The sequence below is a fragment of the Rana temporaria genome, chromosome 8 (assembly GCF_905171775.1).
Source record: "Rana temporaria chromosome 8, aRanTem1.1, whole genome shotgun sequence".
NCBI lineage: Eukaryota > Metazoa > Chordata > Amphibia > Anura > Ranidae > Rana > Rana temporaria.
This window is the reverse complement of record NC_053496.1, coordinates 50,634,616-50,649,342: the sequence shown is the minus strand read 5'-3', so window position 1 is coordinate 50,649,342 and position 14,727 is coordinate 50,634,616. Positions and strand designations below refer to the sequence as shown.

The following is a 14,727-nucleotide window of genomic DNA, read 5'->3' as shown; positions in this document are numbered from 1 at the left end:
TTTTTCCCCTTTACAACCCCTTTAACTAAACTGAATTAGAAGCCGATTGGCTACCATGCACAGTTGCACTAGATTATGCACTCTCCATTTTTAGTAAGTCAGCCCCTTTGTGTCACAGAAGGATATAGTGGTAGGAGGAGACAATAGTCATCTATATACATCTGCCATATAGTGCACCAGACAGGCCGGACAGAGGAGAAGCACAGGAAACAGGTCCTCTTCTCCAGCTAGGAACTTAAATTGCACATCTTTGCACAATATCTTGTCAAAGTGGAGATGAGAGAAATGGCAGCCATGGAGGTCGATTTCTTCTGAAAGCCAAAATGCCTGTTCACATTGCAAGGGGATTTTCACTTGGCTTAGTAAAGGTGAAAATTCACTTTGCAAAGAATACACAATAACATGAAAGGGAAATATATATATAAAATTTTGTGACTGGATGATGGAAGTGAGCAGAGCTTCTTCTCACAAAGTGCAAAATTACAAATCAAAAGTTAAAAGTAGAACTATGGGCAAAAAAAAAAAAAAAAAAAAAATATCTTCATTTTGGATAGAGCAAGGGAGGGTTATAACCCGTCTGATTTTTTTTTTTGCCATCTCGGTCCCATTTTGCAGAGATTTCCCTTCACTTCCTGTCCCACAGCCAAACAGAAAGTGAGAGGAAATCCCAGCAATTAAAGGAATTTCTTGGGGACTCCAGGCAACCAGAAATAGTGTCCCTATTGAAAGATTTTCCTTCTGTAATTTTTCTAGGGACAACCCAAAATTTGGGTTTTTCTTTTACTTTCAATGACAATAGTAAAACAGGACAAATAGAGAGGATGAATCTCCTTAATTGGGGCACAGACAGCAATAAAAATTGACAAGGGCTCCAACCCCCTCTTCAAAAAAATAAATAAAAAGTTTTGCCTTTAGTTATACTTTAAGAGCCTATTTGGCTCTCTCAGAGCAGAGTCCCGCCGAAAAAAAATTAAATAAAAAAAAGTCAGCAGCTACAAATACTGCAGCTGCTGATTTTTATTATTATCGCGAGCGCCCTGGACAGGTAAGTGTCCTAATATTAAAAGTCAGCAGCTGCAGCATTTGTAGCTGCTGACTTAATATTAGGACATTTACACCGTTTCATAGCACCGTTTCATAGCATTCTGAAAAGTGGAAATTCCATTTTCTGGTGGAACTCGGCTTTAATCAACCCCCATAGATAAAGCTATTAGCACAATTAATAAAGCAGAGGAAGGAAAATGGTGCTGCTCACAGAAACCTCTTTACACCAACAGTCCTCAACGCAGGTTATGAAATGTACAATTTGCTTAATTCCTTGGGGAAAGACGCTGCTTTTACACATTCCATATGAATATTCCTGCATAATTACATCTTATTCTTCAGCGGAGCCAGTCTTTGGAGGAGAGCTTGTTCTGCTGCGGACTTCTTGTCTCCACCGGTCAGGATACAATCATTCACAACCGGGTTGTCAGCAATGGCTGATACAACAACTATGCAGAGACACCACAATGGTGCGTACATCCTGTAAGAAAAAAAAAAAGTTAACTGTGTTGTAGGCAAACAGAAAGCTACTTTTATTAGTAATAGCCGCCTGTAACATCGGAGATCAGGTGTTGTATGAATCACCAGCTCTCAGCATGTATACTGCTGCTGTACACAAGAGGCCTCTATGATCTACACAGGACACCATCCAGAATTCAGATGTGGCCCAAATGCACACAGGGAGCCGTGCCTGCCTGGAAGACACAGCAATTACTGCCATCGGCTATAGCTGCTGGCAATAATCACACGCTAGCAATCCGACATGCTGGTGGTAACCAAGACAATCGATAGATACAACAGCCTGCCCCCAGAAGAATTGAATCTCAGCCGGTCTTCGCTGAACCACCTGAGATTCGAATCATCTATGGCTGGCTTAGAGGAGTTGTAATCCTCAGACATGAAATATGAACAAAGCACATCTCTCTATAGCAGGGATATGCAATTATTGCATATCCAGCTGTTGCAGAATTATAAGTCCCATGAGGCATAGCAAGATTCTGACAGCCACAAGCATGACACTCAGAGGCATGATGGGACTTGTAGTTTTGCAACATCTGGAGGTCCGCTAATTCCATATCCTTGCTCTATAGTGTGTGCTTGTCTAAATGCAGAACATTAAGTGTCGTTTCTTTCTGCTGCTTCATTCCTCTGCTATCAGCACAAATCACTCCCGACACCAAGAGAAAAATGGTGACAGGGGTGGGCCCTCCAGATAATTGATAGCCTTAGCTCTGTTCCTGTATGGAGGCGGGGTTGTCTTTCCCTCCAATCAGCTGTAAGACCTCTCCTCATTGAGCTCTGCAGTGTGTAGCTCTCTGCCCCCCCCCCTTTTTCCCCCCTTAACTCTCCGACAAGCATCATCCAACTCATAGACAAGGCATTACGTTCTAGTTCACAGCACAGCCCTGGCGTGTGCCAAAATAAAGTAGGCCATGCAATACCCTTTTCAGTGCCGCTTTAGCAATGCGCCACACTGTATACCGAAAATGTCATTATGTGGCATTCCAGTAAAGCAAACCGTGTCATTGCCATGCATCTCCTGTGCTTTTATAACACATTGGGGTTTATTTACTAAAGGCAAATCCACTTTCTGTAGATCTGAGGGGAAGCTCTGAAATGAGGGGGGGGGGGAAGCTCTGAAATGAGGGGGGGGGGGGGGAAGCTCTGAAATGAGGGGGGGGGGGAAGCTCTGAAATGAGGGGGGGGGGGGGGAAGCTCTGAAATGAGGGGGGGGGGGGAAGCTCTGAAATGAGGGGGGGGGGGGGAAGCTCTGAAATGAGGGGGGGGGGGAAGCTCTGAAATGAGGGGGGGGGGGGGAAGCTCTGAAATGAGGGGGGGGGGGGGGGAAGCTCTGAAATGAGGGGGGGGGGGGAAGCTCTGAAATGAGGGGGGGGGGGGGGGAAGCTCTGAAATGAGGGGGGGGGGGGGAAGCTCTGAAATGAGGGGGGGGGGGGGAAGCTCTGAAATGAGGGGGGGGGGGGGGAAGATCTGAAATGAGGGGGGGGGGAAGATCTGAAATGAGGGGGGGGGGGGGGAAGCTCTGAAATGAGGGGGGGGGGGGGAAGCTCTGAAAGGAGGGGGGGGGGGGGGGAAGCTCTGAAATGAGGGGGGGGGGAAGATCTGAAATGAGGGGGGGGGGGAAGATCTGAAATGAGGGGGGGGGGGAAGATCTGAAATGAGGGGGGGGGGGAAGGTCTGAAATGAGGGGGGGGGGGGGAAGCTCTGAAATGAGGGGGGGGGGGGAAGCTCTGAAATGAGGGGGGGGGGAGCTCTGAAATGAGGGGGGGGGAGCTCTGAAATGAGGGGGGGGGAGCTCTGAAATGAGGGGGGGGGGGGGAAGCTCTGAAATGAGGGGGGGGGGGAAGCTCTGAAATGAGGGGGGGGGGAAGCTCTGAAATGAGGGGGGGGGGAAGCTCTGAAATGAGGGGGGGGGGGGAAGCTCTGAAATGAGGGGGGGGGGGGAAGCTCTGAAATGAGGGGGGGGGGGGAAGCTCTGAAATGAGGGGGGGGGGGGGGAAGCTCTGAAATGAGGGGGGGGGGGGGGGGAAGCTCTGAAATGAGGGGGGGGGAAGCTCTGAAATGAGGGGGGGGGAAGCTCTGAAATGAGGGGGGGAAGCTCTGAAAAGAGGGGGGGGAGCTCTGAAAAGAGGGGGGGGGGAGCTCTGAAAAGAGGGGGGGGAAGCTCCGAAATGAGGGGGAAGCTCCGAAATGAGGGGGAAGCTCCGAAATGAGGGGGAAGCTCCGAAATGAGGGGGAAGCTCCGAAATGAGGGGGAAGCTCCGAAATGAGGGGGAAGCTCCGAAATGAGGGGGAAGCTCGAGGGGGAAGCTCCGAAATGAGGGGGAAGCTCCGAAATGAGGGGGAAGCTCTGCTTATTTTATCATTCAATCATGTGCAAGTTAAAATGCTGTTTATTTTCTCTGCATGCCTCCCTCAGATCTACAGTGACTGCACTTCCGTGTGCACTTGTAGTGTAAAGTGTATTTGCCTTTAGTAAATAACCCCCAGTGTATACCGGGACCGTTTATGTAAAAGCATCCGGAACGACATTTATCAAGCAAATCAGCAACTTAATTAGATACAAATCAGTCTGTCTCTCATTTATTAAAGTCTATGCAATAGTTTTCCTGCGTACTGGAAAACAATGCGCCTGAAATCTTGGGCAGCAAACAGACTTGTAGAAGTGTGCGATAGATTTATTACTGAAGACAGAATTTCACTCCAAACACGCACACAAAATAAGAAATGGTCAGGTGCAGATTTTATTCTGTCATAGTGCAACTTAGAGAAGCAGAACTTCTGAATGACGCTGCAAAAAAAAAAACAACAGTGCAATAGCGCCTGCAAACCGCCCCAGTGTGAAAGGGGCAATTTTTTTTGGGCCAATTGTTGTTGCGCAGATTACAAAACACAAATTGCCACAAAAACACATTACATGCTTTTCTGCAGCTTCTCCATTGAAGTATATTGAACCAAAAAAAACAAAATGGCACCATTTCACGTTAAAAAGTCCTCGCCCTTTCCAAATACGCAGCAGCTGAAAAAAAAATCATGGATGTGAACCTGTCCCATAGGAAAACATGTAAATGAACTGTAATGTGTTTCTGCAAAAAGCACCAAAAAACAGAAGTGTGACCCCCGGCCTGAGATGTTTAGTAACATAATGGGGTTTAAAAAAAACAAATAAGTACAAAAAGAGAAAATAATCGCTACTGTAAGGGGTTCATTTTTTTACTGTGGGACAGTGAAAGTAATATTTACAGTAGTGATTTGCTTTTTTTGTACTATAAAGGGCCAATTTTTTTTTAACCCCATTATGTTACTGGCCGAGCACACATACACCATAGTTTGTAGGTACTATAACTTTCATGCAATTCAATATACATGTATTGGGATTTTATTTATACAAAGACATGTAGCAGACTACATTTTGAACAAATTGATTTTTTTAAAGCAAAAAAAATATTGTTTTTTTGAGTATTTTCTGTATTTTTTTGTTTATATTGCAAAAAAAAAATAATAATAATAATAATAATAAATAATAATAATAATTAAAAAGAAGCAAACACCCCAGTGGTGATCAAATATAACCAAAAGAAAGCCATTTTTGTGAAAAAATAAATAAAAATAAAAATTACATAAAATTTAATTTGTTTAATTTGTTGCATGATCGTGCAATTACCAGTTAAAATAGGGCAGTGCCGACTAGAAAAAAATGGCCTGGTCATGAAGGGAGTAAAATCTATGTGGGGCCAAGTGGTTAAAGCGGAGTTCCACCCAAACGTGGAAATTCCGCTTTAAGCACTCCTCAGCCCCTTATTTGGGGGGCACTGAGGGCTTTGGTAGGAGTGGGACTTCCTGTCCCGCTTCCTCCTTCCGCCCAGGGACCGCCCATGCGACTTCTCTTCTCGCCTTAGGCGGCCCCTCCTTTTAAGCGATCTCCTGGGACCTGTCACGTGTGGAGATCGCCTGTCCACTCAGAGCACAGCCTATGAATTGAGGCGCCGGCCGGAGTGGAGCAGAGCTCTGGGCAGTTGTGTCACTAGACCGTAGAGCAGGTGCCTGTTCATTAAAAGTCAGCAGCTACACTTTTTGTAGCTGCTAACTTTTAATAAACACTAAAAGGCTGGAACTCCCCTTTAACCACTTCCGGACCGCCGCATGTACATATACGTCGGCAGAATGGCACGGACAGGCACATTGGCGTACCTGTACGTCCCTGCCTAGACGTGGGTCGGGGTCCGATCGGGACCCCCACCCCCCTGGTAAATGCGGCGGTTCCCATGGCTTCTAGCCGCCCCCTCGCGATCGCTCCCCGGAGCTGAAGAACTGGGAGAGCCGTATGTAAACACGGCTTCCCCTTGCTTCACTGTGGCGGCTGCATCGATCGAGTGATCCCTTTTTATAGGGAGACGCGATCGATGACGTCAAACCTACAGCCACACCCCCCTACAGTTGTAAACACACACTAGGTGAACCCTAACTCCTACAGCGCCCCCTGTGGTTAACTCCCAAACTGCAACTGTCATTTTCACAATAAACAATGCAATTTAAATGCATTTTTTGCTGTGAAAATGACAATGGTCCCAAAAATGTGTCAAAATTGTCTGAAGTGTCCGCCATAATGTCGTAGTCACAAAAAAAAAACGCTGATCGCCGCCATTAGTAGTAAAAAAAAAAAAAAAAAAAAAAAACTATCCCCTATTTTGTAAACGCTATAAATTTTGCGCAAACCAATCGATAAATGCTTATTCCGATTTTTTTTACCAAAAATAGGTAGAAGAATACGTATCGGCCTAAACTGAGGAAAAAATATGTTATATATGTTTGTGGGGGATATTTATTATAGCAAAAAGTAAAAAAAAATATTGATTTTTTTTCAAAATTGACGCTCTATTTTTGTTTATAGCGCAAAACAAAATAAAAAACCGCAGAGGTGATCAAATACCACCAAAAGAAAGCTCTATTTGTGGAGAAAAAAAGGACGCCAATTTTGTTGGAGCCACGTCGCACGACCGTGCAATTGTCTGTTAAAGCGACGCAGTGCCGAATTGTAAAAACCCCTTGGGTCATTTAGCAGCATATTGGTCCGGTCCTTAAGTGGTTAAGCATTGCCTTGATGTGACAGATCTATCCTACAACACTGAGCACTGTACAAGCTACATTTGCACAGCATAGGACTCACAATACGGGTGCCTTACTAACAAGTGAACAGACACAAAACAAAGGTTTTGAATGCAGTTTACAAAGCAGGCCGCTGGTATGAAGACGACCAGTTTTAGGGCACTTGGCATACCAGCAGTATAGTTTGCTCAAGCTGGATTACAAACCGGCCAAGCAGGTATTGCTAGAACCCCTGAAGAGGTATTGCCGGTAACAGTGAAAACAGACCCAACTGTGTAATCAGTCACACACTTCCTCATCTCCAGCAAGGAACCAACGGGTGGCAGGGAAAAGGAACCGACTTTCATCATAGAGCAGAACTTCACCAACTTCCATACATGGCAGGAAGAGCTTCTTATTCAGAAGTGACTCTTCTTCTGAAGAAACGCTCTCTGTATGTAATCGTCATCTCAGGAGACCAGACATTCAAAGGTTTCACACCTATTTACTATACAAAGATGTATATTTCTCATCTCTGACAACAAGTTAGGAAGACACTGGGAGTCCGATTACACTAAAACATATGAGTGCGATGTGCCCCGAGCTTTTACCGAGATGGCAGATGGGTGTGCAAAATAAAGGACAGCTTCCCAGCATAATCAATGCTAAAAGGCAAAGACAAATAATAACCCGTCATCTCAATTCTGTCTGTACCTCCCGGGCCCAACACAGCCCTTTGTGTGCAGCCCGCTGTGTTCTGGGCTGGGTCTGCCATGTGTTGGCACATTACAATGAAGTAAGCATGAGCACTCTGAATCCATTACAGGTGTATATGATCTGCTTTTCCAATCCGATAGACTTGTTCGTTTTTTTTGTGATCCGATGATGCCACCATTGATTTTCAAAATTCGGCCGACCAAACCTTCATGTTGCCGGGAATATTCTTTTCTCTCTGGGAAGATTCTTTTCTCTCTCTCTCTCCGGGAAGATTCTTTTCTCTCTCTCTCTCTCTCCGGGAAGATTCTTTTCTCTCTCTCTCTCTCTCTCTCCGGGAAGATTCTTTTCTCTCTCTCTCTCTCTCTCTCTCTCTCTCCGGGAAGATTCTCTTCTCTCTCTCTCTCTCTCTCTGGGAAGATTCTCTTCTCTCTCTCTCTCTCTGGGAAGATTCTCTTCTCTCTCTCTCTCTCTCTGGGAAGATTCTCTTCTCTCTCTCTCTCTCTGGGAAGATTCTCTTCTCTCTCTCTCTCTCTGGGAAGATTCTCTTCTCTCTCTCTCTCTCTGGGAAGATTCTCTTCTCTCTCTCTCTCTCTCTGGGAAGATTCTCTTCTCTCTCTCTCTCTCTGGGAAGATTCTCTTCTCTCTCTCTCCGGGAAGATTCTCTTCTCTCTCTCTCCGGGAAGATTCTCTTCTCTCTCTCTCCGGGAAGATTCTCTTCTCTCTCTCTCCGGGAAGATTCTCTTCTCTCTCTCTCTCTGGGAAGATTCTCTTCTCTCTCTCTCCGGGAAGATTCTCTTCTCTCTCTCTCCGGGAAGATTCTCTTCTCTCTCTCTCCGGGAAGATTCTCTTCTCTCTCTCTCCGGGAAGATTCTCTTCTCTCTCTCTCCGGGAAGATTCTCTTCTCTCTCTCTCCGGGAAGATTCTCTTCTCTCTCTCTCCGGGAAGATTCTCTTCTCTCTCTCTCCGGGAAGATTCTCTTCTCTCTCTCTCCGGGAAGATTCTCTTCTCTCTCTCTCTCCGGGAAGATTCTCTTCTCTCTCTCTCTCCGGGAAGATTCTCTTCTCTCTCCGGGAAGATTCTCTTCTCTCTCCGGGAAGATTCTCTTCTCTCTCTCTCCGGGAAGATTCTCTTCTCTCTCTCTCCGGGAAGATTCTCTTCTCTCTCTCTCCGGGAAGATTCTCTTCTCTCTCTCTCCGGGAAGATTCTCTTCTCTCTCTCTCCGGGAAGATTCTCTTCTCTCTCTCTCTCCGGGAAGATTCTCTTCTCTCTCTCTCTCTCCGGGAAGATTCTCTTCTCTCTCTCTCCGGGAAGATTCTCTTCTCTCTCTCCGGGAAGATTCTCTTCTCTCTCTCCGGGAAGATTCTCTTCTCTCTCTCTCTCCGGGAAGATTCTCTTCTCTCTCTCTCCGGGAAGATTCTCTTCTCTCTCTCTCCGGGAAGATTCTCTTCTCTCTCTCTCCGGGAAGATTCTCTTCTCTCTCTCTCCGGGAAGATTCTCTTCTCTCTCTCTCCGGGAAGATTCTCTTCTCTCTCTCTCCGGGAAGATTCTCTTCTCTCTCTCTCTCCGGGAAGATTCTCTTCTCTCTCCGGGAAGATTCTCTTCTCTCTCTCTCCGGGAAGATTCTCTTCTCTCTCTCTCCGGGAAGATTCTCTTCTCTCTCTCTCCGGGAAGATTCTCTTCTCTCTCTCTCCGGGAAGATTCTCTTCTCTCTCCGGGAAGATTCTCTTCTCTCTCCGGGAAGATTCTCTTCTCTCTCCGGGAAGATTCTCTTCTCTCTCTCTCTCCGGGAAGATTCTCTTCTCTCTCTCTCCGGGAAGATTCTCTTCTCTCTCTCTCTCCGGGAAGATTCTCTTCTCTCTCTCTCCGGGAAGATTCTCTTCTCTCTCTCTCCGGGAAGATTCTCTTCTCTCTCTCTCCGGGAAGATTCTCTTCTCTCTCTCTCCGGGAAGATTCTCTTCTCTCTCTCTCTCCGGGAAGATTCTCTTCTCTCTCTCTCTCCGGGAAGATTCTCTTCTCTCTCTCTCCGGGAAGATTCTCTTCTCTCTCTCTCTCTCCGGGAAGATTCTCTTCTCTCTCTCTCTCCGGGAAGATTCTCTTCTCTCTCTCTCTCTCCGGGAAGATTCTCTTCTCTCTCTCTCCGGGAAGATTCTCTTCTCTCTCTCCGGGAAGATTCTCTTCTCTCTCTCTCTCCGGGAAGATTCTCTTCTCTCTCTCTCTCCGGGAAGATTCTCTTCTCTCTCCGGGAAGATTCTCTTCTCTCTCTCTCCGGGAAGATTCTCTTCTCTCTCTCTCCGGGAAGATTCTCTTCTCTCTCCGGGAAGATTCTCTTCTCTCTCTCTCCGGGAAGATTCTCTTCTCTCTCTCTCCGGGAAGATTCTCTTCTCTCTCTCTCCGGGAAGATTCTCTTCTCTCTCCGGGAAGATTCTCTTCTCTCTCCGGGAAGATTCTCTTCTCTCTCTCTCTCTCCGGGAAGATTCTCTTCTCTCTCTCTCTCCGGGAAGATTCTCTTCTCTCTCTCTCTCCGGGAAGATTCTCTTCTCTCTCTCTCTCCGGGAAGATTCTCTTCTCTCTCTCTCTCCGGGAAGATTCTCTTCTCTCTCTCCGGGAAGATTCTCTTCTCTCTCTCTCTCCGGGAAGATTCTCTTCTCTCTCTCTCTCCGGGAAGATTCTCTTCTCTCTCTCTCTCCGGGAAGATTCTCTTCTCTCTCTCTCTCTCCGGGAAGATTCTCTTCTCTCTCTCTCTCTCTCCGGGAAGATTCTCTTCTCGCCGGGAAGATTCTCTTCTCTCCGGGAAAATTAGAAGCGTCGTCTATGGAGATTTTTAAGTACCGTAGAGCGAGCGCAAATTTTAAAGTGTCACATGTTAGGTACCTATTTACTCAGCGTAGCATCATCTTTCACATTATACAAAAGAATTGGGCTAACTTTAGTTATTTTTTTTTATTCATAAACACTTTTTTCTAAAAAACGCATTTGAAAAAAACGCTGCACAAATACCATGTGACATAAAAAACAACAACCACCATTTTATCCCCTAGGGTCTTTGCTAATTAGATGTATAATGTTTGGGGGTTCCAAGTAATTTTCTAGCAAAAAATATTGATTTGAAGTTAAGAAACAAGTGTCAGAAAAAGATTTGGGCCCGGATTCAGAAACGAGATACGACGGCGTATCTCCAGATACACCGGTGTATCTCTGAGTTGCGGGGTCGTATCTATGCGCCTGATTCAGAGAATCAGTTCCGCATAGATTTCCCTAAGATCCGACCGGCGTAAGTGTCTTACACCGTCGTATCTTAGGCTGCATATTAACGCTGGCCGCTAGGTGGCGATTCCCTATAGTTACGTGATGAATATGCCAATTAGGTATTTACGCCGATTCAGAAACTTCCGGCCGGTCCTTTTTTTTACGTCGTTTACGTTAGGCTTTTTTCGGTGTAAAGTTACCCCTGCTAATGTTAAGTATGGACGTCGTTCCCGCGTCGAGTTTTGAAAATTTTACGTCGTTTGCGAATAGGGCTGTACGTAAGTTACGCTCACGTCTAAAGCAATGACGACTTGCGGCGTAATTTCGAGCATGCGCACTGGGATTTTTTCACGCGGGGTCACCAATCGTTTAAATAAAACACGCCCACATCATCCCCATTTGAATTAGGCGGGCTTACGCCGCCGTAACTAAGGGCGCAAGTCCTTTCTGAATACGGAACTTGCGCCCTAAATTACGGCGGCATAACGTATCTGCGATACGTTACGCCCGCAGATAGATAGACGAATCTATCTGACAAATCCTCTCCCTCTCCTCTGTTAGTTTCACACAGTTACACTCGGCTGCGTGTAAAACCTGCCAGTGCCACCCGCCAGTGCCAGCCAGTGCCACCCGCCAGTGTCAGCTGTCAGTTCCAAACCAGTGCCATCTGCCAGATCAAAACCAGTGCCATCTGTACTGAGGACATCAAGTGTGTGCTAGAGTGACAGGAGTAAGCAGGAAGGAGTGAAGTGGGTGAGGTTGTTTTTTTTTTTTTGTATCGGCCTAAAATATCGGTATCATATCAGCCATCGGCTGCCCCAATTTCTAAAGATCGGCATCGGCCAGAGAAAAACCCATATCGGTCTACCGCTAGTCATGAATGGGGGTAAATCTTCCAGAGGTCAGGTAGATATCATGTATTCTATTTGCCCTAGCAGCTCAACCAGTAAAATGTGTTCCAGTGTACTCAACAAAAGTAGAATGCGTTGCATTTTTTTCTGTATAGAACGCAGCATAACGCATTAAATGCACAGGACCACACAAGTCATCAATTGAGATGAAGAAAAATGCTGCTGGGATATGGAACTCTATTGGTTTTATATATCTTTTGTGAATGCCAGTGGTGAGCACCTCTCTCTCCCTATCAGAACACAAGCTACAGACAACCGCCTTCTCATTGGGTGTTTTATAACAGATGATTACTCACTTCCCTAAAGCGGAATGAGCCGCATGACATGGAAACGTGCTCACATAGACTATAAAGCAGAAGTATGGCCGACACAGGATGAGCAGAATGTGAATATTCACAACCGATGGAACAGAGCAGGAAACATCACCATTACAGAACTCTACACAGAACAAAATAGAGAGGGGGAGGGGGGGGGGGTACAATTAGGGTTGCCACCTCATCCCTTTACACATGAATTACACGGGTTCTGTGGGGAATAAGGTGGCAATAAAACTCAGCGCCTTTCCTGCATTAAATTAGCCTCAGAACCTGTGTAATTCATGTGTGTTTGGGTTTAAAGTGACGAGGTGGCAGCTCTGGGTACAATGACTGTCAGGGAGGTCACCGCTGTCTGCATGACAGAATAAGCCCTGAATTGGTGGGCGTGTCCTCTCCCAGTCTGCCCGCTGATCACCCACTGTCCATGTATTCTCACCCAGATAGGGGGGTAAATATCATCAGTAAGATGCCAGCTATACAGAGAACACAGAACTTTGGCATGAATGGGGCTCACATGCTGGACAGCCCAGGAGTGCTTAAGAAAAAATAACATTTAACCTGCCCCTCCCCCCTCAGTAAAAGCAGACTCCTTATACCTGCCAGCAGGCTTGTGACATCACTGCAGTGACCTATGACCTCTGGCAGAATCTTCACATTCTGCGATTCCAGGTGAGCCAGTTGCTGTGTCCGGCGCCCCCAGCTCATGCAGACCCCCCCCCCCCCACGGCTCGTGCAGACCCCCCCCCCGACCGGCGTCCCTGATCCTCGGCTCGTGCAGACCCCCCCGAACGGCATCCCTGGCTCGTGCAGACCCCCCCGACTGGCGCCCTCGGCTCGTGCAGACCCCCCCCGACTGGCGCCCTCGGCTCGTGCAGACCCCCCCCCCCCGACTGGCGCCCTCGGCTCGTGCAGACCCCCCCGACCGGTGCCCTCGGCTCGTGCAGACCCCCCCCCGACTGGCGCCCTCGGCTCGTGCAGACCCCCCCGACTGGTGCCCTCGGCTCGTGCAGACCCCCCCGACCGTCGCCCTTGGCTCGTGCAGACCCCCCCGACCGTCGCCCTTGGCTTGTGCAGACCACCCCGACCGTCGCCCTTGGCTTGTGCAGACCACCCCGACCGGCGCCCTTGGCTCGTGCAGACCACCCCAACCGGCGCCCTTGGCTCATGCAGACCCCCCAACCGGCACCCTTGGCTCGTGCAGACCGGCGTCCCCGACCCTTGGCTCGTGCAGACCCCCCCCCCCGACCAGCGTCCCCGGCCCTTGGCTCGTGCAGACACCCCCCGACCAGCGTCCCCGGCCCTTGGCTTCTGCAGACCCCTCAACCGGCTTCCCCGACCCTCGGCTCGTGCAGACCCTCCGACCGGCGTCCCCGGCTCGTGCAGACCCCCCCGACCCTGCCACATTTTGGCTACACGTACACTTGCAGGTGTCCACATGGCCACAAAACTGCGATGACATTATACAGCCTCACTATGGCGCACAGACCCTTTAGGCTCCCCCTCCCTCATCCTAGGACAAGGACTTTACAGACTGAGGGACAGTCAGACCTGTACACACATTACCTGGCTGTGTCTCTCCTGGAGGTCCCTGAGGAGGTCGCTGGAAGCCCTCTAGTCTGAGGTGATGATTCGGATATACAGTGTGCAGAGCGTGTGATGGAAGCTGCACCTCACACTACAATATGTACGGCTCCAAGGATGAGCATGTCAGAGCCCCTTCCCAACACCGAGCTCATACAGGGCTCACCGGCTCCCTCCACTCCCCATTCACCCCTCTATAATGCACACTCTTCTCCCTGCCAGGCCGGAAGCCGGAAGCAAAAGCTGAACTGTCAGGGCTGAGTGGGCGGGGCCGGAGCGGCGAACAGCAGCTAAACCAATCGCTTCCCTCTATGGCTATAACCACACCCACTGCTAACCAATTTCCCGGTTGGGATCACAAGACTATAGTCATATGCTATCACGTGGGCCGTGGAGGCTCTGCGTGATGACGTACAATAAGTATTAGAGCATGATGGGAGTTGTAGTTCTTCAGGGGTGACTTATTCCTGCAGTTATAGATGGGTCGCCTAAAGTGAGGCGCTAAAAACAAACGTCCTCCGAGACACACACAGGGGCCACGCATGGCCAGTCCTCCTCTGTAGTCCTCTGCCTTCTATACTGATCAGCTGGGCATAGGAAGGCCCAGACCTGCCACAGATATGTATTCTGAAATCAGAGGCGCTGGAGAATAAAATGGTGGCACTTCTAATTGTTTACGTCACACAATATTACTGCAACTGGCGATCAAGTGCAATTTTTTAATAAAAAAATATACAAAAGCTTGGTTTTGGGCATACCAACATAATATATTACCCAATTGTTTGCATTATAAAAGGTGAGATTGTACCGAGGACATAGATACCCAACATGTCACGTTGTAACCACTTCAATACCGGGAACTTTCACCCCCTTCCTGCCCAGGCCAATTTTCAGTGCTGTTGCACTTTAAATGACAAATTGCGCATGCAACACGCATTTGACATTTTTATGTTTTTTTTGTTTTTTTTTGTTTTTTTTAGACAAATAGAGCTTTCTTTTGGTGTTATTTAATCACCACTGGGTTTTTTATTTTTTGCTAAAAATACAAAAAAAGACCGAAAATTTGGAAAATTTTTTACTTTCTGTTATAAAATGTAAATATGTAATTTTTCTCCTTCACGGATGAGGCTGAACTGACATGCACTGATGAGGAGGCACTGACATGCAGCACTGATGGGCACTCATTGGCATCCTTGATGGGCACTGGTGAGCAGCACTGATGGTCATCATTGTAGGGCACTGACAGGATTTACCAATGGGGACGATCTCCTATTTACATTGTTCGTTCCCCGATCCTTTGGACACGC

The 14,727-nt window shown here is 47.7% G+C and overlaps 1 protein-coding gene across 1 annotated transcript in view; it reads right to left on the bottom strand.

Annotated features, from left to right (window-relative positions):
• The window catches only part of M6PR (mannose-6-phosphate receptor, cation dependent), a 35,019-nt gene extending 21,363 nt beyond the window's left edge, over positions 1–13,656 (bottom strand). The window contains exons 1-2 of the mRNA XM_040361758.1: positions 13,403–13,656; positions 1,373–1,525 (exon numbers count right to left, since the gene is read on the bottom strand). Of these exons, the coding sequence (XP_040217692.1) occupies positions 1,373–1,524 (152 nt within the window). The 5' untranslated portion in view covers position 1,525; positions 13,403–13,656. The remainder of the gene's footprint in view (positions 1–1,372; positions 1,526–13,402) is intronic.
• Positions 13,657–14,727: the final 1,071 nt, after the last annotated feature.